Source organism: Sceloporus occidentalis, unplaced genomic scaffold, assembly GCF_023333645.1.
Source record: "Sceloporus occidentalis isolate IW3139 unplaced genomic scaffold, rSceOcc1.0.p SCAF_1, whole genome shotgun sequence".
Taxonomy (NCBI): domain Eukaryota; kingdom Metazoa; phylum Chordata; class Lepidosauria; order Squamata; family Phrynosomatidae; genus Sceloporus; species Sceloporus occidentalis.
This window is the reverse complement of record NW_028316981.1, coordinates 221455399-221481642: the sequence shown is the minus strand read 5'-3', so window position 1 is coordinate 221481642 and position 26244 is coordinate 221455399. Positions and strand designations below refer to the sequence as shown.

General features: G+C 43.9%; 1 protein-coding gene across 5 annotated transcripts; it reads right to left on the bottom strand.

Annotated features, from left to right (window-relative positions):
* Window positions 1–896: 896 nt before the first annotated feature.
* Window positions 897–19897, bottom strand: LOC149323508 (CD209 antigen-like protein C). Of its 5 annotated transcripts, none has more exons than XM_089489089.1 (8): window positions 19524–19897; window positions 17395–17502; window positions 15691–15798; window positions 13520–13582; window positions 11834–12223; window positions 8160–8305; window positions 2159–2271; window positions 897–1382 (listed from the first exon to the last, which is right to left on the bottom strand). In XM_089489089.1, the coding sequence occupies exons 1-8, from the start codon at window positions 19612–19614 to the stop codon at window positions 1259–1261; spliced, it is 1143 nt and encodes a 380-aa protein (XP_089345215.1). In that variant the 5' UTR covers window positions 19615–19897; the 3' UTR covers window positions 897–1258. The 5 variants fall into 5 exon arrangements, with proteins under 5 accessions (XP_089345215.1, XP_089345216.1, XP_089345217.1 ...); XM_089489090.1 differs by having other exon boundaries at window positions 17395–17499; XM_089489091.1 differs by having other exon boundaries at window positions 19533–19897.
* Between the last annotated feature and the right edge of the window lie 6347 nt (window positions 19898–26244).

Genomic DNA, 26244 nt, shown 5'->3' with positions numbered 1-26244 from the left:
CATTATCCTCTGCGTCCTCCTAGACCCGATCTGCTCCCCTCCTTCACCCTGCCGTCTATCCCATCACCCCCTGCATCCTCCTAGACCCCGATCTGCTCTCCTCCTTCACCCTGCCACCTATCCCATCATCCCCTGTGTCCTTCTAGACCCCGATCTGTTCCTCTCCTTCAACTTGCCACTGATCCCATCATCCCCTGTCTCCTCCTTCACCTCAATGAAAGATGACAGCTAAGGAGGGGGCAGGGAAGGAGAACAGTGTCCAGAGTCCCACTGAGCATGCACAAGGGTGCCGATTCTAATCGTTGAACCCTCAAAGTATGCTCCCGTGTAGTAATACAATGTGCACTCACTCTGCTTTGCTTGAATCCACATTACGTGACTTGCTTAGAATAGAACTGACTTTGCTTCCCCCTCAATTTGGAAGGGCAACAGAAAGGCAACCAGGTGTGGTAAAACATAACTTAATTCGCATTGCTAGACAGGAGTGACTCTGTATTTGGTGTGAAAAAACACGACATTTCGCATTGCTAGAACAGGAGTGACTGCAGATCTGAGCTGCAAACCCCCCACGTGTGATAAGGGCCGTAAATTTGAATAACAAGACTATTCCCCAGATCCAAAACATTGTGCTAATTTCTTGGCGATATATTTTAAGAAGGATAATGGCAAACTCGACTGTGTCTAGAAGAAGGCACTTGGAAAAGAAAGGGTTTGGAAACTATGCTTTATAAGGAATGGTTGAAAGAGCTGACTATATTTAGGCTGGAGAAAAGAAAATCCTAATCTGGACAAGTCAGGATCCATGACACAACTGCCACCAAATCGAAAGCTCTCCAAGATTTCTACCAACCAAATTTAAAGAGATTTAAAATTTAAAATTCATGGATTTACAAATGTCTTTAAAATAAATTGTTTTTAATACAAGAAAGATATTAAATTTAGAATTATCAAAAATAATAATAAAATAAAATACAATTAAAATTAAACTGTTTCACATGCAAGCAGTTGCAAATTGTTGGCAAGAAAACTATGTATATTAAGTATATTTATATTAATTACGTGTTTTCTGAATGCTTCACAACTTCTTTGGCATTACAGACTCTCAGTTTTCTTAGCATTTATTGACTGGAAGAAGCCAGAGGATGAGTGAACGTACAGATGAACTGGAACCAGCATGAGCTCTACCTCTACAGTTGCTATGCTTCTCAGGGAATTCTGATGCTTAACCCAGACAGCGACAACACTCCACGCCTTGGAACTACAGCTTTCTTTCGCACACCCAGTGGTGTCTCTCTTTGCAGGGGTAGTCATACCACATACCATGGCTCACCATGGCACAATTTTCATTCTTTCCACCATTGGGCTCAGTGGAATGCCAATATCTAGGAAAACAAAGGTCAAAATCCCTGATTTTAGGGTGTTACGTGCACCATTGCCACCCCTTTGAAAACACTCAGAAGCAAAGTCTGGGAAAACAAATAGCTTAGGAAACTTACATTTTTGGACTACAACTGCTACATGATCTGTAGCCGCAAGGAATAACTTTTCCAGGCTCTGACTGAAAGGTCTGTAAAGGATAGCTTCTGCTTGCGGTAAGAATTTAGAATCACCCTCCCTCCCTTGTGATCTACCCAGCATGCCTTTAGGGTGTTGTTGTTGTATTTTTTCAACTTTTTGAGCAATTACGGAGCAATGCAGCCCCAATTTAAGGTTTGTAAAATTTTTCAAAATTGTGAGGCTTTAGCGCTCCAAAATTGGGGGGGAAAGGAGGAAAAAGAAAAGAAAAGTGAAGAGGAAGAGGAAAAGGGGAGGAGGGGACAATAACACCATGTGATTGCCAATCATGCAAATACCCCAGGAATGGCTTTTCCACCTGTGCAATGGTGTGATTGGCAATGGCATGTGATCAGCATCGCTGATTCCACTTCATTCTTGCTCCTATCAGGGACGTAGCCAGGATTTTAGGAAGGGGGGATCCAGACTAAGTGCCACCATTATAATGGGGCTTGGGCGTGGCGGCACAGCAGCACACACCATTCATTTTTCTAATGGAAGGGGGGGTCCGGACCCCAAGAAACCCCCCCCTTGGCTACGTCCCTGCTCCTATAGGGAACTAAATATCAACAACCAAGTTTTGAAATATATAGTTATGGCATACCTGTTTTCAGGTCCTACATTTGTCCCATCCACCCACTTCCAGGTACCCTCAAGCTCCAGGTCCGTAAGGCCAATCCAGTAGGAAGTAGTTTTCATGATGGTTGCAACATAGTCCTGATACAGAGAGAATAAAGTTCAGAACACACATATATTTTCGGGTCAAACTAGGCATTAAGAGGCATTTACGCTCTCTAACATGAACCCAATTTCTTTCCAAAAACTGAATTTCCTTCCAAAAACTGAACTTCCTCAGCAGTCACACTTGCAAACTGATCCTGTGTTTACCTTTCAGTGACAAAGCAAAGCACATGAAATACAAGATACAGAGGAGACAAGACATTTTTCACCACTTGGGAAGCATCTCTGCAAAAATCCATTGCTACATATCAGCTGGTGTAAGTCAGCTCAAAGACATTAAAGAAATTAGCTTGGCTTGTTAGGTTTGACATTTAATGTTATTGGCCTATTTCACTTAATGTTTGACTTGGACCGATATGATGGCAGGCTTAGGATAAGCCCGTTGTGTGAGACACAGGCCCGTTACATACGGGCATAAAGTACGTGCTCCGTACTTTACGCGTAGAAAATGCAAGTAGAAAATGGTGGTGCCCTATCCACACGGGCGCTGCCATGACTACGTCACGACCGCGCTGCCTCCAAACGAGGCAGAGCGGAAGTGACGTAGTCATGCCGCGCGAGAGCACCTGGGGCACTCTTTTGGCAGCGCAGGAAGGAGCTCCGTTTTGGAACTCCTTCTGCAATTTGCGTCACTGGCGTGGCCTTTAGATGGCTGCGCCAGCGATGCAAGGGAGAAAGGGGCAGAGCGGCCCCTTTCTTCTCCTCCCCGCCGCCGTTGGGTGTCCTTGGGGCATGAAGCCCCAAGGACACCCCTTTCCAGGCCGCGGGGAAGCAGCCTTTTGCCGCTTTCCCGCGGCCTGTAAAGCGGCATATCGGGGCCTCGGAGGCTGCCGCTCTGGCAGCTGAGGCCTCGATCCAGTGGGGAAAGGAGCGCCTACAGGCCGCCCCAAAGGGGCGGTCTGTAACACACCACAGAGACCATAAAGAAGATCCTACAGAATTAGCTGAGGAAGGTACATTGTGGCAAATTCTGCCTCAGGATTTGACTTGGGTTACCAAATCAATTCAGTTTCTTCCCAGACCAAGTACAGTAGCCCCGCCATACCCAGGGATTCTGCATCCATGGATTCCACCATCCACGCCTAGATTTTTTTTTTTTAATTTACAAAAGCAAGTCTTGATTTTCTAATTTCATATAAGGGACACTATTTTACTATGCCATTGTATATAATGGGACTTGAGCATCCACAGATGTTGGTATCCATGGGGGGGGGGTGTGTGTGTGTCTTGGAACCCCAGCAGATACCAAGGGTACATGGACTTCTATAACTGCCCATGGTATAGATACACACAATGAATACCACAAGATTTAGGCTTGTATTTCAGAGGAAGGAAATGGCAAATCACCTTTGAGTATTCCTTGCCTAAGAATACTCTATGAAATTCATGTGGCTGCCATAAGACCTGAAGACACACACATAGATACACAATTTTAAAATAGCAAGAACACCTCTCAACAAAGGTATAAAAGCTTTGGAATATACAATCAATTGCAAAAAAAAAAAAAGGGGGGGGAGTTATAAATAGCACCAGTAAGCATAGGTATTCATACCACTGCATCAAAGTCATAGTTGATATGCAAGTATATTTCCTATGCCCATGCAACAAAATACAAGGATAGCAAAGTTATATTTTTTTTATACAAGTTAGAGTAGGTGGAACAAAAGAAACATCTGCACTGCAGAAATAATCCAGTTTGGCACCACTTTAATTGTCATAGCTCAATGCTATGGAGTTCTGGGAAGTGTAGTTTTGTGGGATATTTAGCCTTCTCTGTCAGAGTGGTCTGATGCCACAGCAAACTACAAATATTAGGATTTCATAGCATTGAGCCATGACAGTTAAAGAGATGTCAAGCCAGATTATTTCTCCAGTATGGATGCACCGAAAGTTAAGATTTTTAGGCAGTACACCAACTAGATCTGAATCTCAGCCAAAGTACAGATTTTCCAGCAATGCTCTAACCAGAGCTTTATATGCACATGGCCTTAAAGACTTCAAAGCCATGTGGTTTCAACAGTCCCCAAGCTCACTTTTCAATACTCGGTAATAATAATAATAATAATAATAATAATAAGCATTTGATATATGTTTCTTTTCCTATAGGACAGGTCATAAATATGTGCTAGCATGATTAATACGTGGCCATCCAAATTGGCCCATGGTGGTTTCCCTAGCCATTTGCTGCCCTCTGGATACACTTTAGACATGAGTTTGCTTACTCAGGATTTCATTGTACCTGATGTGGATTGCTGCCCAGTTCCTCTTCCTCATTATTTGTAATAGAAGATTGTATATCTTATCTGTTTTATTCTGTAGGAAGTAAGCCCAGTTGAATTTTATCCAGAGAAAGAGTGGCTCTAAGACCCATGCGCTCATGGATGCTAGAGGCAATGAGATTTTTCAAAGGTCTGTCCAAACTAGGCAATGTCTGCCACAACTTGTCAGTAGCAGTGCGATCCTATGGGTCAGAAATGACCATTGTGGAGGAATAGGACATAGAAGGCACTACATTAGCCTTAGAATAGGGGTGAGCAAAATCCAGGTGTTATTGGTCCGCACTTGCCATTTGCCCTAGCCAACGTATCCAATAGTAAAGGATGCTGGGGACTGCAGTCTAAAAGGAGGGCTACACTTTACTTATCCTTGGCATAGAATCCCAAAGTCTTGTTCTCCACCTACATAGATGCTTCAGTATCAGAGAAGCACCACTGTCTAATTTCCAAATGGGAGAAGGTCAAAAGGAGGTGTAGTGGAAATAAGGATGGGATGTCATCCCCAAATAAGGATCCAAAGCCTTGTCAGCTAAAGGGCATTCCCTCATAGGCGTTTATCAAACGGGGTTTTTCCAGCTCAGATCCAGGGTGATTGCGAATTGAGCGATGTGAATTCGTGTTATAATGTTAATGTATTTTCACACCCGGTTGCTTTCAATGGGAGCTCCTCCTGTGGGGCTTCTGTGGGGCTTCCAAACTGAATCCTTACTGGCTCCTCATTTTGGAGCATTCGCTAAAAAGTGGATTGACAGGATTCGCATTGAGGCTCACTTCGAATTCACTGCAAATTGGTCTGGTGTGGAATGCCAGTTTGCTTGTGCTCTGGTACACCACCACAAAACCCCCGGGGTTGCAAATTTCCCATGATGCCGTGCTGCAATTTTGCCCCATTTGCTTCCGGTGCTCCCCCCTGAATGAATGCATTCACGTTTTAATGTGGACAGGAGACATGCTGGCGAGGAGGGGGGAGACTGGGGGGAGAGAGAAAGGGAAAAGAGGGAGGCAAAGAGAGAGAGTGGGGTTAGTGAAGTTTCCAAAGGACTCTTTGGGAGTGGGGGCAGGACGCCCTCCAAAGAGGGGCCAAGGTGGAGGCAGGATTTACTTCCAAGTAGAACTGCAGTTTCTACACTGATTATTTTGCAATGAAAGAAATTTATTATTAATTAATTAATTAATTAATTAAAAATTCTTTCACTGCAAAATTAGGAGGCTGGAGGGAGAGATGGAACTCCCAGAATTCCATAGCCTCGAGCCAAGGACCCCACAACAAACTCCAACACCCATAATAATAATTATTATTTATTTTTAAAATAAAATAATAATAATTTATTATTTTATAATAATAATAATAATTTTAATAACAATAATTTTAATAATAATAATAATAATAATAATAATAATAATAATTTAAGTTATTAGTTTGCTGAGGCACCAGAGCTCTCCGGCAGAGAAGGCTCAATGTCTCAGGACACTACAGTTCCCAGAATTCCATAGCACTGAGCCAGGACAGTTAAAGTGGAGTTAAACCAGATTATCTCCCCAGTGTGGATGCAACCTAAGAGAAGGCAACTGTTACAAAGGGAAGGAGAGATGTAGATGGAATAGATGAGGAGAATGACAAGAGGATAGTTGTAGATGTGGATGAAATGGGTGAGGGCTCTGACAGGGAGGACCCCTGTGAATTTGGCTGCGAGGGATAGGAAAATAGAAGGGAAGAAGAAAGGGGAAGCTGTCATTCCCATAAAAGTGGAACCAGGATCCCTTCTTAACCCTGGAAGTGCAAAGGTTCAGGATGCGTCCAGAACCCCACTGAGCATGCCCAAGGGTCACAATTCAAATCGTTGAATCCGCATGGTATGCACCGGTGTGGTAATACAATGTGCACTCACTCCGCTTTGCCTGAATCCACATCACGTGACTTGCCTTGGATTAGATTCCCTCTCAATTCGGAAGGGCAACGGAAGGGCAACCAGGTGTGATAAAACAGTCACATTATAACGTCAATTTGCATCATTCGACCCGCAGTCACCCCTGATCTTAGCTCCAATAACCTCAGTGTGATAAACACCTTAGAATCGTAGAGCTGGAAGAGACCACAAGGGCCATCCCATCCAACCCCCTGCCATGCAGGAAATCCCAATCAAAGCATACCTGACAGATGGCCATCCAGCCTCTGCTTACAGACCTCCATAGAAGGGGACTCCACTACACTCTGAGGGAGTGTGTTCCACTGTCAAAGAGCCCTTACTGTCAGGAAGTTCCTCCTAATGTTAGCCCTGTTTAAATATTTGAAGGGATGTCATATTGAGGAGGGAGCAAGCTTGTCTTCTGCTGCTCCAGAGAATAGGACCCAGAACAGTGGATGTAAGCTACAGGAAAAGAGATTCCAGCTTTGATTGCATGGCAGGGGTTGGGACTGGATGGCCCTTGTGGTCTCTTCCAGTTCTATGATTCTAGAACAAAACATGTGGGGAAAGGTTGAAAGTTCTGTTCATAATGTATTATTTTTGTATATTTTTTATTGTACTGTTTTTTAATGTTGTGAGCTGCCCTGAGTCACAGTTTTGAGGAAAGGATGGGATATAAATATAATAACAACAACAAAATGACCAGGCATCCAAATCAGACACAAAAGAGTACATAGTGTGAATATGTCAGCCACTTTGTGTATCAATGACTGGCAGATATGTCTGTAAAAAACCCACCTCACCCACTCTTTCTGAGTCAGTTTGTGTCACATCCATACAATGCAGTATTGTATAGATCAGTGTAAGCATAGTAGGTTCGTATACAGACCTAGGCCTTGTCAATTTACGGCAATCCTAAAGTGAAGCTATCATGGTGGTGTTTTGTTTTGTTTTGTTTTGTTTTGCAAGATTTGTTCAGAGGTGGTTTACCATTGTTTCCCCCTAAGGCTGAGAGAATGTCACTTGCCTAAGGTCACCCAGTGGTTTCATGGCTGAGTTGGAAAGTGAACCCTGGTCTCCAGAGTCCTAGTCCATCCCTCAAACCACTGTGCTCTAGCTCTAGGCTGAGCCTAATCTTCCTCGCTTACCATACAGCTTCTGAAGATGCCACCACCATGACCATCCTTTGCGTTATGTGAGCAGGCAGGGTCCCAGAAGTATCTGGCTGCATCCTGATAGCCAGGGCAAAATGCAGGTCAGCAATGCTGAGATCTCCTGAGGACTCCAACGGATCGTGGTGTTGATGTCATTGTTTTGCACCTGGCTACAGGAAGACACTTTTGCGATCCTGCCCGCTCCCCATGAAGCAAAGAATGGCCATTAGAAACTGGATTGATTTGATAATCCAAGTCAAATCCTGATGCAGAATTCGCCACAGCGAAATCTTCAGGTTTGCCACTTTATCAGTCCATTTCAAACATTCAGTGAAATATGCCAATGAAACTGAATGTCAGACATAAACAGGCCAAGCTAATTTCTGTAATGACTTACAGAAATGGCAGTTTTCATCCTGGGGAGGCATTTATTTGAGAGTGTGGCCACCAAGTCCCAGATGAAATTGTCTAGTGGTTGCATATTCCCCACAACACTGCCTTTGTCCAGTTCCTCTGGCTTCACTAACCTTCTCCTCTGCGCTGTTGATGGTCACCAGGTGGGATCCCATGGAGATGCACGATTGGTTGGCCACATCCCAGGATCCTGGAGAGTGTGAGAAGAAGTAGTAGCTTTCCTGAAAGGATTTCCAGTCCCTGCCTAAAGGGCTGCAAGCTGCAATGAAGAAGAGAAGTGGTGAAACACCTCCTTAGCACTGATTCACACCTTGTTTGTTTTACAGGTGGTAAGTCAACTCTGGAAACCAGAGCTTGGACGAGCTGCCTTTTTGGATCTCTCACTGGATGGGCATTCCGATGTAAAAGGAATAAAGGGCAACTTTTCCATTTTCTGCTGAGAACCACACAATGCTCTGATTGGACAGAATTACAGATCCATTTGGGAATAATGGCATCCTTGGGTCCATTCACCCTTCACAATTATATCATTTTGATTGCACTGCCAAGGTTCCATCCCACGGAATCATGGGATCTGTAGTTTAGTGAAGACCATTTAGAAACCTCACTCTGGTTGCTGCTCTGTTTCTTCTGACCAAACTGCAAATCCCAGGATTCCATAAGAATCCAAATATCTTCCACCCTTTCATTGTTAGTAGTCTTGGATCTTTAACAGACAAGCATAATCGATTTTATGGCATTGGGTTTTCCCTGAATCTAGGCGTGGGCAGAGATACATCAGCAACCACTTACAAAAGTTTGTCCACTCACTATTTCAGGTTTGATCCTTCTTCTTCTCCAAAGATGGCTCCTGATTCTTTAAATGTTCTAGTTTGGGGAACCTGCTGCATATATCCCTGGAGTGGAAGCTGTCACCCTCCTTTGTTTATAACTTTTAGGCCCCATCCCCACTATAAAAAGAATCGGATTGCTGAATGAATTAAATGACCCTCGTTCCCACTTGAAACCAGTTTCTGTCACGATGTGATCGAATCTGTCATGATGAAGCAAAGCAAAGGCAAAAGAACTGTTTTTTCCAGACATCAGCTAAAAAGAGGTTTTTTTAAAAATGCAATTCCAAAGCTTGTGGAGGAAGTGGGAATGAAGGATTGGAATCGCAGCATTCTGGAGGGGAGGGACTAATGGCAGAGGGGCCATCCCTCCCCATTTTTTGAGAGATGTCATCCCTCTCCCCCTCTTGTCATTATTGGTGTGATATTTGGTTCCTTTATTTTTTAACTAAGTGATGAAGTGACAGAATGGTTTAGCAACTATTTGCAAAGGTGCTAAACCACTCTGTTGCTTAAGCATTTAATTGCATTTACAAAAAAGAAAACATGCCCTGTCTTTCTTCTCACAAGCCTCCCTGGGTCTCAGTGCCCTCCATTTCCATCCTCCTCCTCCTCCTCTTCTCCCTACCCACCCTGGTGATGTCCCTTCCCCGGCCCCAAGCTCCCTTCCCAACCTTGCCTCCTTCTCATCCTCCTCCTCTTCTTCACTCCCTCCCTGCCTTGCCTTGCTCCATTGCCATCCTCAGGGACGTAGCTAGGATTTTAGGAAGGGGGGGGGGGGTCCAGACTAAGTGCCACCATTATAATGGGGCTTGGGTGTGGCGGTGCAGGAGCACACACCATTCATTTTTCTAATGGAAGGGGGGGGGGTCCGGACCCCAAGAACCCCCCCTTGGCTACGTCCATGCCATCCTCCTTGTCACACTCTCTCAGCCTCAGAACACACTCTCTTAGCCTCCAACACCCCCCCTCCAATTTCCAAGCCGGGCTTACATCAGATGATTGACAAGGGAGTTTAAAGCGATGCTGCCGGTAGGATCCACAAACACCTCAAAAAAACCCCAAAACCTGATCACACAGGGTAAGGGGGAAGAAAATCCTTTCATAATGAGAACTAGGGGTCTTTTGAAATCACTTTCCAAACCGGGACAGGAGCGAATCACGAAGCGATTCATCCTGCCAGTGAGAATGAGGCCTTAGTAACTAATGCAGCTGAGGAAGAAGACGAAAGTTCATGCTGCCAACTTCTTTCTTTCAGTTATTCTCAAAGGTGTTATAAGATCTCTCTAAATACTTAGTAACTTTTGGTGTAGGATAAGCCATTATTTTATTTTCCTTTGGTGTAGGAGCGTAGTGTGCATGGGAAGGAGGAGGGAAGGCCCTTTTAATGTAACCTGTACAGTTCCTTTTCTCAATGTGAAAAGCTCATTGAAATGACCAGGAGATGAACACTTGCATTGTGATGCTCTATGTGTTTAGCATGTGTGTTCTGAAAATCCAAATGCGAACAGGGTGTGTATGTCATAGCCTAGTGGGACAATTGGGGCAGCCATTGAGACTTTGTCATTTGTTGATGAATCCAATGCAAAAATTGTAACACCTGTTTCATTTTAAGTCATTGCCGCAATTCACATTATTTATAGGAAACATTCTCTTAATTCCTGTGACATATTGCCTCTGCAGCTTTTGGTCCTCATACTTGCCAAGTAATTTTCTGTTGTGTCTGTTTAATGCATATTATAAGCTCTTCAGGGAAGAAGAGTATCCAGTAGACCACAGAATGTTTGGAGTTCAGTACATGAAACTCATAACCGACATGTTAAATACAGTTGGCCTTCCATATGCATGGATTCTTTATGGCTTGAAAATATTCGAAAGAAGTATAAATTCCAGACAGCAACCCTTGAAGAACTAGGGAAAAGAGATTCCACCTCAACATTAGGAGGAACTTCCTGACAGTAAGAGATGTTCAGCAGTGGAAGACACTGCTCAGAAAATCCCAGAGTCAAGAGACTAAAAAATGTTCCGGCTGGCTGGTTGAAGCACTAAATCCCAGATTTGTCCCTTCATCATAGAATCATAGAGTTGGCCCACAAGGGCCATCCAGTCCAACCTCCTGCCATGCAGGAAATCTAAATCAAAGCATCCTCGACAGATGGCCATCATATGTTGATGGGTAGGAAGAAATCGTGCAAGAAGACTGACAATGGTGGGAGCCTCATCCTACCCTGAACAGGCACAGCATTGCCACTTTATTCTTCCATTCCCTTCCCATTTCCCACAACAGGCTCAGAAGGCAGGAAAGGAAAGGAGGCAAGCAGAGATGGCCTTGTATTATGTGGTGATTGTGTCAGTGGCTTGAGCCTAGGGCTAGGAAGCACGGTGGAAATTCCCTCTTTCCAGGCCAGCTAGCAGGAAAAGAAGGAAAAGAGATCTCTTAGCTTGCTAGTGGTACTGAGGATGAAATATAATGATAGGGGGAAATGCAATGATTAATGTTTTGACTTTGGATAAGCACAATGCACGTTAATAATACACATAATTATAATAATTTGCACAATATATAAATTTGATGCCCGGATATGAGGACTGCAATATGGCAACCCTATGTGGGCCCTACAGAGCAGTGAAAAGAACAGCACCTTTTCATCAACAATAAGAACAGCAAAAACCAAAACCAAACCAAACATTTCCATGAAAAGGAAAATACCCTGAATATGAAAAATAATGGGGAAATGTGCAAAAAGACAAATAATAAATAAATTTTTAAAAATTTAAAAAAGAAATCATATAGCCTTCTTGCCCTAAGGGAAGAAATCATTTGAAATTTTTCATTCCTCCCTGCTAGAACAAAATAGCTGATTATTTATACTACTTTCCTGACCATGAGCTTTCCTCCGCCCTTGGCAAAGCCAAACAAGTCCCTTGGAGGTGGATGCAGGTAGGTTTGGACTCACAGTTGCAGATGTTGTTGTGGGTCCCGTAGATGAGCCAGCGACTCCAGGGCCCATTGCCATCATAAAGCATCACCCGCTTATTGACACTGTTACCATAGTTGAAATAGAGATCAGTGCCCTTGAGGGCCAGGAGATCATGGTTGCGGCATTCCCAGTGCTGGAGTGAACTCCGTGGATTGCAGGGCGTCAGAATGAGGGCCATTTTGTTTTTTCTCGATTGGGCCGCTACACATAGATGTGAGACCAAATGACCGAGGAGGCCACCAGAGAGTAGCTGAAAGTGCTGGTCCTGGACGTCAGGGCTACAGGAAGTTGCTGTGAGATAGTTTTGTTCCAGGATAGTTGCACAAACATTTTTATTCTCATTGTACAGCAAGAAAGGGTTTGGAGCTGGGATGAGTTAGCATGGTGTAGTAGACATAGGCAATGGCATGAAAGAGGGAAGGAGGGAGAGAGAAAGAGAGAAAAATAAACTTAGGTCTGTGCTCAGAACCACAGGACCAAGAAGTCTAAAAGGCACATAGCAATAGCAGCTATGTTTATATACTGCTTCTTAATGCACTAGCAGTCTCTAAGTGGTTTACAACTGTAAGCGACTTGCCCCCATCAAGCTGGGTACTCATTTTAGCGACTTTGGGATTATTCTTGTTTTCTTTATGTTCAGCATTAAGCCTGCCTTTGCACTTTCTTCCTTGACCTTCCTTAGTAATTGTTTTAAATCCATGTTTTTTTCCGCTAGTAGTATGATGTTGTCCATGGGGCATACCCATTCCTTATTAGGGTGTTTGCTTGTTTGGTTTCCCCTAGTTTTTTGTTTGTTTAAAATGTTGCCAATTCTATATGTTTTGGGACTTATCTAACCATGCTCCCTCACTTGTTTCTTATGAGGTCCTTGTTTTTGGTTCCAGTCTTGTCAGCATTCACTCACCGAGGTGTGCTATTAGAGGGAATGGTATTTCTGTAAATGACATTTCAGAGGCAAATGTATCACCATTCTGGGGACTTTTATGGAATGATGTGGCAAACATCTAGGGCACAGGTGACCGTCTTCCAGGGTTTAGAAGGTTATCCCCACCTTTAGAACCGGCACCTGCCATTTTTGATTCTCCATCATCCTGAAATAATTTTTAGGGATGTGAAATGACCACCAATGGGTCTCAGAAGCTTTCAGTAGGATCATTTGGGACCACTTGGCAGGAGCCCAGATGTGATTTAGGCTGAAGTGATCTGGGCTTGAAAAAAGGATAGGTCCGCTTCCCCCTTGGAGGATTCGGGAAATGCAACTGACCATTTCTACAGCCCAATATTTTTAGGTGGGTTTAGGACCACATGTTCAAGGTGTTCAAAGAGAGAAGCTCTTTCTATGCTCCTGAAACTTCCCATGCTTGGCAAAGGGAAGCTTGCAAATAGGTAGCAAAGTGCCAAGTGTCTTTGTTCTGTTTTCTTTTGTTTTTGCCAGAAATAGAAAGTGGTACCCATGGTATTTTTCTGCCTAAAGGGCGCCAAAATTGCTTGGTTGGCTTTGGATATGCTTCTTCTTGACTTGGGGGATGTGGGGGGATGAGGCACCATTTGCTGCTGTTCACCAGGCAGCAACATTTCATGGACCATCTTCTGACCATAGATGCAGAGCTTGAATTCCACAATGTTTCTCACAACTTCCATGAGCACCGCAGAGATACTCACCTGCCTCCTTAAGCCATTTGTTCTCTTTTTGCACTTGCTCCAAAGTATCAGCCATTTTATAATCTGTACAGGCAGAAACAGATAGGCACAAATTAGAAAGACCAAAGGATAGGCACTGGAAGCAACTAAAACAATAACAGAAACCTTCCTGCACATTTAATGCCTTCTTACTAAATTTCCTTAGTGATTTGTATTCTTGGAGCATGGGGCTAAATAAAAGTTGTATTTCAGTTTGGGGAAGAGATACTGGTTTACAGAAATGACCATATTTCAACACATTTGTGCTGTGTAATGCTTGAACAGAACCAGGTAAAATTGCTAGCAGTTGCATGTGAATAAGAAGTTAATGGTATTCTTAAGAGGATGGAATAGCACAGGGGAGGAGAATATATTGGCTGTAGTGAAGAAAAGATCTAAGTTGAGCTTGATGTTTCAAAAGATGTGCCTACTTTGGTAGCCTAAATGATCAGAGCCCTTTCCTCCATCTAAGTATCTAGAATCACAGCAGTGGTCTCTGTGACCAAATTAATCTAGCATTGATCACACAGCCAGCTCTACTGTTAGGAGTGATGAGGACCTTTTCAGTGTCAGAAAAATAAAAGGAACAAGGTATTACTTACATACTCTTACCTACTATTGCATTTTTCAGCTAGAAAAAGCGAAAGGTGTTTGTGGGTGCTACCTCAGGTACCTGGTTTTGTGTACTATGCTTTGGGAGTTGTTGCTGCCTTATCCCTTCAAGTCATTTCCTGATCTTAAGGATGAGGTTTCTTGGCAGGTTTCTTCAGAGGGGGCTTGCCATTGCTGTCTCCTGAGGCCGAGAGAGTGGGATGGGGATGGCAATGGCAAACCCCTCTGAACAAACGTGCCATGAAAACCCCATGATAGGTTCACCTTAGAGTTGCTATATGTTGGAAGCAACTTGGAGGCACACAACCACAATCACCCCTTAGTCAACATGTCAGGGTCTGCCTCAAGCTTCAGAATATCCTGGGACAGCCCTGGGCCTCAGCATTTTCATGACACATCCTAGCCAATTAAGTTTTCCCCAAAAGGTTTTCCCCGGGTGCTTCCCACAGATCCCATGCTGGTTTGAGAGCATAAAAAATTGTATCCCCTCTCCTTTGGGGAACATAGGAAGCCTTATATTGAGCCAGCTATTGGCTTATCTAGCTCAGTATTGTCTACACAAGCCCTCAAAATGGTGTCAGACTTCAACTTCCCCATCCCTAGCCAGCAGTGATGTCTTTTACTCCAAGTCTTTACTTTCAAGTCTCAAGTCTGAAAGCCAAATTTAACTGAAAAAGTAGGTGGAGATATGAAGTTGAAGGCAAAACTATAGGTAGAGATAGTGTGGGATCATTTTCAATAACTAGAAAATCCAGAAGACATGCACACAGTTAGGTAAAAGAATTATCAGAGGGGACCAACAAATAATAGGCTTGAGACAGAAGGATCCCTCTAAGGTTTTCAAAAGTTTTCAAAAGTTTTGGAAGACTCCTTCAATGTACAGCAGGAACAGACAACAGATAAGCCCATTGCCTAATACATTTGCTGTCTCTGGATGAAGTTAGACAAGCAAGTTGGTTGTTAAAAATATACAAGTCTGGAATCAAGTCACTGCATCATTTATTGAATCATAGACTTGGAAGAGACCACAAGGGCCATCCAGTCCAACCCCCTGCCATGCAGGAAATCTCAATCAAAGCATCCCCGACAGATGACCATCCAGCCTCTGCTTAAAGACCTCCAAGGAAGGAGACTCCACTACACTCCAAGGGAGTGTGTTCCACTCTCGAACACCCCTTACTGTCAGGAAGTTCCTCCTAATGTTGAGGTGGAATCTCTTTTCCTGGAGCTTGCATCCATTGCTCCGGGTTCTAGAGTCTGAGTCACTTGACTCAAGTGTACATCATTGCTAGCCAGCATAACCAAAGGTGAAGAATGCAGGGAGATGATGTCCAACAACAGCAGGATTTATTAGTCTAGGCATGGGACAGGAATCCTTTGCATGCCAAGCGTGTGTGCTCCACCTTTGAGCTACAGCCCTGAACCTAAAACCCAGGCCACCTTCCTCATGTAGATGTGTTCTGCACACCTATATTACATTCAGGTAAAGAAGGCTCAGTTCCCTGAGCATTAGCCATTTGGAGAACCAGAAGGCCACGTACAATGCACAGTCCCCATTGTGAGCAGCAACACATTCAGGAACACAGACACAGACAGCAGAGCAGCACCAGTCAATATAACCATCTTGCGAGAATACGTTGGCTTCCTGGCTGGGAAGAGAAAAGAAAGTCAGAATGAATCTGAAGCAGTTCTTTCCAGCCTCATTGACATCATGCACGCATAATTATGTTTCGGTTCTCCAGACTTGATGCTTTTTTGCTGTAAGTAATTTATTGCTTTATTTGCATCACAATTATACAGCATTATTTAACGTATTCCCCAAAAAGGCAAGGCTGAGTGATGCTGCAACATTTTGTTCTGGGTCTCTCCTTCTTGTTATTTCCCTATTTGTTACAGTGGGATCTAGCTTGGCAGTGAGCACAATATGAATAGGCTTCAAATTATTACTTTTTGCTGTTGTGTGGCTTTCAAGCCATGTCCAACTTATGGCAACCCTAAAGCAAACCTATAATGGGGTTTTGTGTAGCTGAGAGTGTGTGACTTGCCCAAAGTCACTCAGTGGGTTTCCAAGACTGTGCAGGGATTTGAACCCTGGTCTCCCATTGTCTAGCACTCAAGTCACTACACCTTGCTTGCTCTCTAATTGCATTTTGCTGTTGTGTGCCTTCAAGTCATTTCCGACTTATTGAGACCCTGCCTAAGGTGAAAGTATCATGGCATTTTATTGGTAAGATTTCAGAGGAGGTTAGTAATTACTTCCCCTGAGGCTGAGAGAGTGTGACTTACCCAAGGTCACCCAGTGCATTTCATGGCTGAGCTGGGACTGGAGCCCTGGTCTCCAGAGTCGGAGTCCAACACTCAGACCAGTACTTGCAGAAGCACAATGAGTGTGGGCAAAATTCCCACAGTATGTAATGCAATTTCTACTACATATACCTTCATTCAAAAATGAATGAAAATGCTTCGCCATCTCCCAATATTTTTGTACAGTTCTTACACTACCTCAGTACAGTCAGCCCTCCACATCCACAGTTTCTGCATCCGCAGATTCAACTAACCATGGCTCAAAAATATGTGGACTTCCCCCTCCCCCCCCCCCCCCCAAAAGTAAATCTTGCTGTTCACCATTTTACATAAGAGACACTATTTTACTTTGTTTTTGTGTGCCTTCAAGTCATTTCCAACTTATGGTGACCCTAAGGCGACCCAATCACAGGGTTTTCCTGGCAAGATTTGTTCAGAGGGTGTTTGCCGTTGCCATCCTCTGAGGCTGAGTGTGTGTGACTTGCCCAAGGTCACCCAGTCGGTTTCATGGCTAAGCTAGGAATTGAACCCTGGTCTCCAGATTGTAGTCCAACATTCAAACCACTACACTGTGTATATAACAGGATTTGAGCATCCATGAATTTTGAGCACGTTTCCTCGAATGAAACCCTAGTGGACGCTGAGATTCCCACTGTACATATTCTGTAAGGAATTGTCCCCCCACTCCACCACATCATTGCTGCAGAACGTTTCAATCCTGAGAAATCTAAAAATTGTTGGGAAGGAAGTTCCCATTTCCTCCATCTTCTTCAGGCTGCAGTCAAAATGTAGATACTTTTGTGTGGTTTTCTTAGCTGTTGTGCAACTAGTTTCTTGATGACAGACAACTGGCTACAAAATAGTGACAGGGAACATTGAGTGTGTACGTGTAAGGATGACAGACCAACCGTGGATCCCTGGGGAGCTTGGTTCCCACATACCTGGAGACCATGCTGGAGGGACTTGATCTTTGGGCTTTTCTTCCAGTCTGGTTGCAGGGTCAACAGCCTCATACAACCTGTCTTCATCAAGTTTATTATTGGAGCCTGCTATGAAGAAAGGAGAATGCCAGTAAGAAAGTGTATGTGGATATGTACAGCTATGTTAGCACAATAGCACTGTGGGTCTTGTTATTGTGTGCCTTCGCGTCATTTTTTACTTATGATGGCCCTAAAAGAGCCAGCCTGGCAAAGTGGTTTCATCATTGCACTACAACTCTGGAGATTAGGGTTAAATTTGTCTCAGGGGAAGGCAATGGCAACCCTCCTCTGAATAAATCTCAAGAAAACACCATCATAGGATTGTCTTAAGTTTGCCATAAGTGGGAAATGACTTGAAAGCACACCACACACACACAAGGGGAAACTATTATAGCAAGATTTATTTAGAGAGGGTTTGCCTTTGCCTTCTTCTGATGCTGAGAGAGTGTGACTTGCCCAAGCTCATCCAGTGGATTTCTATGGCTGAGTGAGGATTCAAACCTTGGTGCTAGTCTGCAGCTGAAACCACAACACCACACTGGTGTGGAAACCACAACACCACTGTGCCAACGCCACGCTTCAATCCTAAGGAGGGAAGAAATAGTGCCAATGTATTCTGCTTTGGTCGGGCCCCACCTGGAATATTGTGTCCAGTTCTGGGCACCACAATTCAAATTCAGTCAGTCTTCCATATCCACAGATTTTTTATCTGTCAATTCAAGCATCCATGGCTTGAAAATGGACAGGTTGCATACCTGTAACAGTATTTCTTCGAGTGGTCATCTGCGAATACATACAAATGGGTTGTACTGCACCATTTGTAACCCATTTGTATGATTCGCAGAGACCACGAAGAAGAAATATAAATATATATGTACATTCCAAAAAGCAAATTTTGATTTTACCATTTTATAGAAGGTACACCATTTTATTATGCCAAGTGAAAAGGCTGAACATAAAGAAAACAAAAATAATGACCACAGAGGAAATACACAAATTCAATCTAGACAATGAAGAAACTGAAATAATTAAAGAATTCCCATATTTAGGATCAAACGATGACCAGAATGGAGACTGCAAGTCAAGAAATAAGAAGAGGACTAGGAACGAGAAGGGCAGCTATGAAAGAACTAGAAAAGATAATGAAGAGCAAAGACATACAACTAACTGAGCACTAAAGTCAGAATTGTTCAGGCCATTATATTCCCAGTTACCATGTACAAATGTGAGATCTGGACAGTGAAGAAAGTGGACAAGAAGTGAATAAACTCATTTTATGGTGATATGGTGCTGGAGAAGAGTATTTAGGATACCATGGACAGCCAAGAAGACAAACAAATGGGTCCTTGAACACATCAGACCGGAGCTCTGCTTGGAAGTCAAGATGATCAAACTGAGGCTGTCATACTTTGGCCACATAATAAGAAGGCATGGATCACTAGATAAAACAGTAATGCTAGGAATGGTAGAGAATAAAAGAAGGAAGGGAAGACCACAGATCAGATGGAGGGAATCAATCAGGGGGATTATGGGCTTGGGATTGCAGGACCTGAGCAGAGCAGTGGAAAATAGGGATATGTGGAGATGTCTCATCAACAGGCTTGCCATGAGTCAGAATCACTATTATTTATTGTTGTTGTTGTTGTTTATCTGTTAATTGTTATTTTCCACCTCAATCCATGGGAAAGACAACAACTTTTCTCACCTGCCTCTCCCATGGATCAAGGCGGGGAACAACAACAACTAACAGATAAATAACATCAGTTAATTACATTCAGTATGGGAATTGCAACAATAATATTTATTATTATTAACATATAACCAACTGATAAACAATATCAGTTAATTACATTCAGTGATATATGGGGATTGCAATAATAATAATAATAATAATAATAATAATAATAATAATTACTAACAGATAACAATTAACAGATAAACAACACCAGTTAATTACAATCAATGATATATGGGAATTGGAATGATGGTGGTGGTGGATTGTGACACTGGGGAAAGAAAGAGCCAGACTTTCTGCAGCAGCTCCATTTCTGTCCCATTTGTGATCATGTGCTGTACTACCATGAACATACCTGGCTGACCTTTTGGCTCATGGTCCCTTGACTCCTCCGTTGCATGTTCAGATGCATTCACATTGATGTAGAGTCCCTTCCACGATGCCATTGTCACACAGACATGCTCCTTTGCAAAGTCCCACAGTATTAGATGTTTGCCAGCTGGTCAAGCACAGCAGTCAGAAAACAAGGTGCAGAAGGATCCCACAAAGGCCACAGCTGAGTTTTCTGTGAGGCAAATGAAGTTGGAGCTGCACAAAGCTCCTAGTTGTCAGCAACAACTGACGGAAACCCTTCCCACACTCCTTCCATGTGTCTTGAAGTAGATTGTGGCAGCTCCCAACTATAGCCTGATGGCCAGAACATCAGATCTTGTGACCAAGTACAGCCAGGAAAAGCTACTCTTTTATTAACAGTTATGAGAATTAATTTTCCATAACAATGATCAGAATCCCACCCCCCCCCCAAGCCAACATAGTTGGTCAGACATTATCCAAAAAGTCTATTTTGGAAACTCTGGACAAGGCCTCACCTGAAATAATCCTGTGTCCAGTTTTGGACACTACAATTCAAAAAGGATGTTGACAAGCAGGAGTGTGTCCAAAGGAGTGTGACTAAAATGGTGAAGGATCTGGAAACCATAAAGCCTTAGGAGGAGAGACTTAGGGAGCTGGGTATGTTTAGCCTGGAGAAGAGAAGGTTAAGAGGTGATTTAAGTATTTGAGGATGGAGGAAATTTGTTTCCACTGCTCCAGAGAATAGGACGTGAGCAAGCTACAGGAAAAAAAATTCCACCCCAACATTAGGAGGAATGTCCTGACAGTAAGAGCTGTTTAACAGTGGAACATACTCCCTCAGAAAGTGATGGAGTTTCCTTCTTTAGGGGTCTTTAAGCAGAGGCTGGATGGCAATCTGTCGGGGATGCTTTGATTGAGAGTTCCTGCATGGCAGGGGTTGGACTGGATGACCCTTGTGGTCAATTCCATCTCTAGGATTCAGTCCTTCAGGAAATAGAAGTATTGTTATGCATGGAGATTTTCCACTACACTGCTGGCATAGCAACACCAAGCAGACTGTGAACCCCCTTTTCCACTTGGTGTGGGGTGCAGATGCCAGCTCCGCTCCTGATTGGTAGACTGGCAGAGATACGGCAGTCATGGGTGTCATTTTGCCACCAGATGTGCTTGTTTTTGGTTGAGGTTTGGGGAATATTTTCTTCTAGTCTACCAGGGTCGAGAAGATCAGGCAGTGAATGTGTCTTTGGATCAGCATACGGTACCAGAGCTCTCGGTCAGAGAAGGCTCTGCAGTTCCCAGAATTCTTCCCAAAACTGCAGTTCCCAGAATTCTTTAGCATTGAGCCAGGGCATTTTAGATGATCTCAAACTGGATGTTTTGGACCTAATTAGCTCCTCAGAGGTTTCCAGTCTCTTCACTATTTTAGTTAAATGTGAAAATCTAATTCTTTAAAAAATTGATTTTGCTAATTGTTTCTGTCACAACTATTCCCATTACATTCAATGGTATATGGGAATTACGATTTATGAACAATATTGGTACAAAAACATTCCTAAGGATTCTGTATGGGATGGTATGGTAGAAGGTAGAATCATAGAATCATAGAATAATAGAGTTGGAAGAGACCACAAGGGCCATCCAGTCCAACCCCACTGCCATGCAGGAAATCCAAATCAAAGCATCCAGCCTCTGTTTAAAGACCTCCAAGGAGGGAGATTCCACTACACTCTAAGGGAGTGTGTGCCACTGTCGAACAACCCTTACTGTCAGGAAATTTCTCCTAATGTTGAGGTGGAATGTACAGTCGAAGGCTTTCATGGCTGGCATCCATAGTTTTTTGTGGGTTTTTCGGGCTATGTGGCCATGTTCTAGCAGAGTTTCTTCCTGATGTTTCACCAGCAGCTGTGACTGGCATTTTCACAAACATTCTCTGAAGATGCCAGCCACAGATGCTGGCGAAACGTCAGGAAGAAACTCTGCTAGAACATGGCCACATAGCCCGAAAAACCCACAAAAACTATTGAGGTGGAATCTCTTTTGCTGGAGCTTGCATCCATTGTTCCGGGTCCTAGTCTCTGGAGCAGCAGAAAACAAGCTTGTTCCCTCCTCAATATGACATCCCTTCAACTATTTAAACAGGGCTATCATATCATCTCTTAACCTTCTCTTCTCCATCTGTGGCTTCCAGAACCTTCACCATTTTAGTCGCCCTCCTTTGGACATGCTCCAGTTTCTCCACATCCTTTTTAAATTGTGGTGCCCAGAACTGGACACAATATTCCAGGTGGGGCCTGACCAGAGCAGAATATGGTGGCACTATTACTTTCCTTGATTTAGACACTATACTTTTAAAGATGCAGCCTAAATTGCATTGGCCTTTTTAGCTGCCACATCACACTGTTGATTCATGTTCAACTTGTGGTCTACTTCGACTCCCAGAACCCTTTCACATGTAGTTTCATTCAGCCAGGTGTTGCCCATCCTATATCTGTGCATTTCATTTTTCCTCCGTAAGTGCAGTACCTTACATTTCTCCGTGTTGAATTTCATTTTGTTAGCTTTGGCCCAGCTTTCTAGTCTATTCAGGTCATCTTGAATTTTGATCCTGTCCTCTGGAGTATTAGCTACTCCTCCTAATTTGGTGTCATCTGCAAATTTGATAAGTATGCCCCCAATTTTGTCCTCCATGTCACTGATAAAGATGGGCCACGTGCCGGGGGCGAGTTTCTACCCTTCCGGGGGCGAAGCCTCGGGGTGGGGCTTTCCCCCAAGCCCTTTCCCAGCCTCCATCTGTCTCTGAGAGATAGCTAGAAGTTGGGGGAAATTAGGGGAGGGGTGACAACCTGCTCCTCCTGCCCTTTCCTTGGCTTCCAGATGTCTCTCAGAGACAGCTGGGGACCAGTAAGGGCCCATGGGGGAAAGGAGGAGGAGGCCCGTGGCCCTTGCTCCTCTCTGAGGGGCTTCACCAGACCTGAGGTGTCCTCCAAAGGACACCTCATGTCTAGCGAATCTCTGCAGGGGGGAGGAGGAGGAGGCCCGTGGCCCCTGCTCCTCTTTGAGGGGCTTTGCCAGACCTGAGGTGTCCTTCGGAGGACACCTCAGGTCTAGCTAAGCCCCACGGGGAGGAGGAGGAGGAGGCCCGCGGCCCCTGCTTCTCTCTGAGGGGCTTCGCCAGACCTGAGGTGTCCTCCGAAGGACACCTCAGGTCTAGCTAAGCCCCGCGGGGAGGAGGAGCAGGAGGCCCGCGGCCCCTGCTTCTCTCTGAGGGGCTTCGCCAGACCTGAGGTGTCCTCCGAAGGACACCTCAGGTCTAGCTAAGCCCCGCGGGGAGGAGGGGGAGGAGGCCCGCGGCCCCTGCTTCTCTCTGAGGGGCTTCGCCAGACCTGAGGTGTCCTCCGAAGGACACCTCAGGTCTAGCTAAGCCCCGTGGGGAGGAGGGGGAGGAGGCCCAAGGCCCCTGCTTCTCTCTGAGGGGCTTCGCCAGACCTGAGGTGTCCTCCAAAGGACACCTCAGGTCTAGCGAAGCCCTGCGGGGAGGAGGAGGAGGAGGCCCGTGGCCCCTGCTCCTCTCTGAGGGGCTTTGCCAGACCTGAGGCATACAAATGTAATAACTATGCATGTGGATGGTTGTATATCTCTTTTAAGAAAATATAAATACAAATAGATAAGAGAAGAAGAAAAGATGAAGAAGGTAGTCGAATAATTAATGAAAATAGGGAGAAATCAAAATTTTAATATAAATATCATAATGATAAAAGAAAAAATATTTTTAGCATGTATTATTTATATGGCCTTGATTGGGAAGTCTTTTATATTAGCAAAGATATTCATATGATAGAGTGGAAGCCATTTTAATTTAAATGTTTGTTTGTGATATTTCTCAAGTATATTAGGTAATTTTATAGGTAAGAACAAGAATAAATATGTATGGAAAAAGCAAACTCATACTATGTTCCAGACACCTGAAAAAGGGCAAGCTGTGTCTGTGTTCTTCATATTTTGACTATTAACCATAGCAGGGACTAGTTGGTTGATGGACCATTTTTTTTGCCCCTTTTAATTAAGGTTTGCCTGATCAAGTGTGTTTCTGCTCACCTCATGGCCCTGAGATGGGAAAAAGATGTCTTTATAGAACAAATTTCTCTGTATTCCAGAGCAAAGACATTAGAAACCATATGACAGATAAATGCTTGCCTGTATTTATTAGGTATATTTATATGTATTTTTACTTCTTTTATGAGTTTTTAAAATTTATATTGTACTTTGTATGCTGTTTTTTGTTGTCCTTACGCTCATCTCTGATTCTAATAAATATTTATCTATCTAGAAATTAGCCTGGGATATTCAAAAGGTATTTAGGTTGTTTTCTTAAAAATCTATTTTATAGTTTTTGTGGGTTTTTCGGGCTATGTGGCCATGTTCCAGAAGAGTTTCTTCCTGACGTTTCGCCAGCATCTGTGGCTGGCATCCTCAGAGAATGCTTTGCCTGGAAAAAGTTGGGTGTATATATACTGTGTGAGCCTGGGAATGCAGAAGTGATTTGCATGTGTATTGTTCTGTTGCTGATGGCAGGCCTCAGGCTGGGAGGCTAATGCAAACGAGGATTAATGTCTGCTAATTGGTGATCATTGTCTGCTGGAAAAGCCCCTGACTCTGAATGGTTTCCCATTTGCATTTGCTGAGTCCTTATTTTGCTATTCCTCAGGACTGGTAGCCAAATTTTGTTCACTTTAAGGGTTTCTTCTTTCCGGTTGAAATTGTCCAGGTGTTTGTGGATTTCAATGGCTTCCCTGTGCATCCTGACATGGTTGTGGTTGGCATGGTCCAGAACGTCAGTGTTTTCAAATAGTATTTTATGCCCAGGATGGTTTGTGTCATGTTCTGCTAATGCTGATTTTTCTGGCTGGCCCAGTCTGCAGTGTCTCTCGTGTTCCTTGATTCTTGTTTGCACACTGCGTTTGGTGGTCCCTATGTAGACTTGTCCGCAGCTGCATGGTATGCGATAAACTCCTGCGGCTGTGAGACGGTCTCTCTGGTCCTTGGCTGAGCGAAGCATTTGCTGGATTTTCTTTGTTGGTTTGTAAACCATTTGAAGGTTGTGCTTCCTCACCACTTTGCCTATTCTGTCTGTGACTCCTTTGATGTATCGTAAAAATAACTTCCTTTTGGGTGGCTGCTTGTCTTCACTTTTCTGGGTTTTCCTTGGCCTGGCAGCCCTTTTGATATCTGAGCTGGAATAACCATTAGCCTGTAGAGTCCAGTCCAGATGCTTCAGTTCATCTTCCAAGAAGTGGGATTTGCAGATGCGTTTTGCTCGGTCTATAAGTGTTTTGATTGTGCTTCTTTTTTTTCCTGGGTGACGGTTGGAGTTCTTGTGCAGGTATCTGTCTGTATGTGTGGGTTTTCTGTATACTGTGTGACCCAAACGTAGGTTCGGTTTGCGGATGACTAGGACATCCAAAAATGGCAGTGTTCCTTCCTTTTCTTTTTCCATAGTGAATTGGATGTTGGGGTGGATGTTGTTCAGATAGTTCAGGAACACAGCCAGATCTTCTTCTCCATTGCTCCAAATGGTAAAAGTGTCATCCACGTATCGGAATCAAGTTGTGGGCTTTTTCAGTACTGTTTTCAGAGCTTGCTTTTCAAAGTGTTCCATGTAAAAGTTTGCTATAACCGGGCTTAGAGGGCTTCCCATTGCTACCCCATCTCTCTGTTCGTAGAATCCATTGTCCCACTGGAAATGGCTTGTGGTGAGGCAATGTTTGAACAGGGCTGTGATGTCTTCTGGAAAAATCTGTTGGATGAGTGTCATGGTGTCCATTATGGGGACTTTGGCGAACAGGGAGACCACATCAAAGCTGATTAAAATGTCTCCTAGTTCCAGGCTCTTGATTTTTCCTATGAAGTGAAGTTGAGCCCTTGATGTAGTGAGGGGTCTGCCCTATATGGGTTTGTAACTGTGTGGCCAGAACCTTGGCCAAGTCATATGTGGGGGATCCAATAGCACTCACTATAGGTTGGAGTGGAATGGAATCCTTGTGGATCTTGGGAAGTCCATAGCGTCTTGGTGGGAGAGCCTCAGATTTGCACAAACTTTGTCTTGTGGTTGGCTGAATTGAGGAGTTTTTGATCAGGGTGTTAGTTTTTGTGGCGATTTTGCTGGTTGAGTCTTGTTTCAGCTTATTTTATATCTTGGCTTTCTCCCAACATAAGACTCAAGGTGGCTACAAGGGTTATAGAGAAGGATACCGGTCAGAGTTTTTTTTTAGGGTGGGAGAACACATAGTTGAAATAGGAAGAAAGGCAACTAAACATTTATTTGAGGGTCAGGCGGTGGTGAAAAGAATAATAGAATCACAGGGCTGGAAAGGGCTGCATTGAATAACCCATTGAATAGCACCACATTTGCTGGTCTCCAGCGTCATGGCCCAACGCTCAAACCAGTACACCACATAATGGCCTCCAAAGCAGGAAAGTCCATCAACTGGGCTTGCAAAGTCTGTTTCTCCTGTGCATTCTGTTCTGAGCTGGTACAGGAAGCCTCCTGTGTTGCCCACATCTTGTCATTGCTGATAGCCAGCTCCTCAATTGGACTAGGTGGCGGATGCAGCCCGCTTACCACAGGCCCTGCTGCTTATCATTCCCCCAACCCTGCATCCTGTTCCCTCTCTCATCCAGCCGATGACGTGTTGACATTTGCACACAGGCCCTCCAAGGCCAAA

Bases quoted from the DNA above. Each gene is read 5' to 3' on its own strand.
- LOC149323508 (XM_089489089.1), bottom strand. From the start codon at position 19,614: ATGGCATCGTGGAAGGGACTCTACATCAATGTGAATGCATCTGAACAT. The intron at 17,503-19,523 runs GTATGTTCATGG...CTTTCTTCATAG, and splicing joins TGAGCCAAAAGGTCAGCCAG to CAGGCTCCAATAATAAACTT. The intron at 15,799-17,394 runs GTATGTGGGAAC...TTCTCTTCCCAG, and splicing joins CCCTCCAGCATGGTCTCCAG to CCAGGAAGCCAACGTATTCT.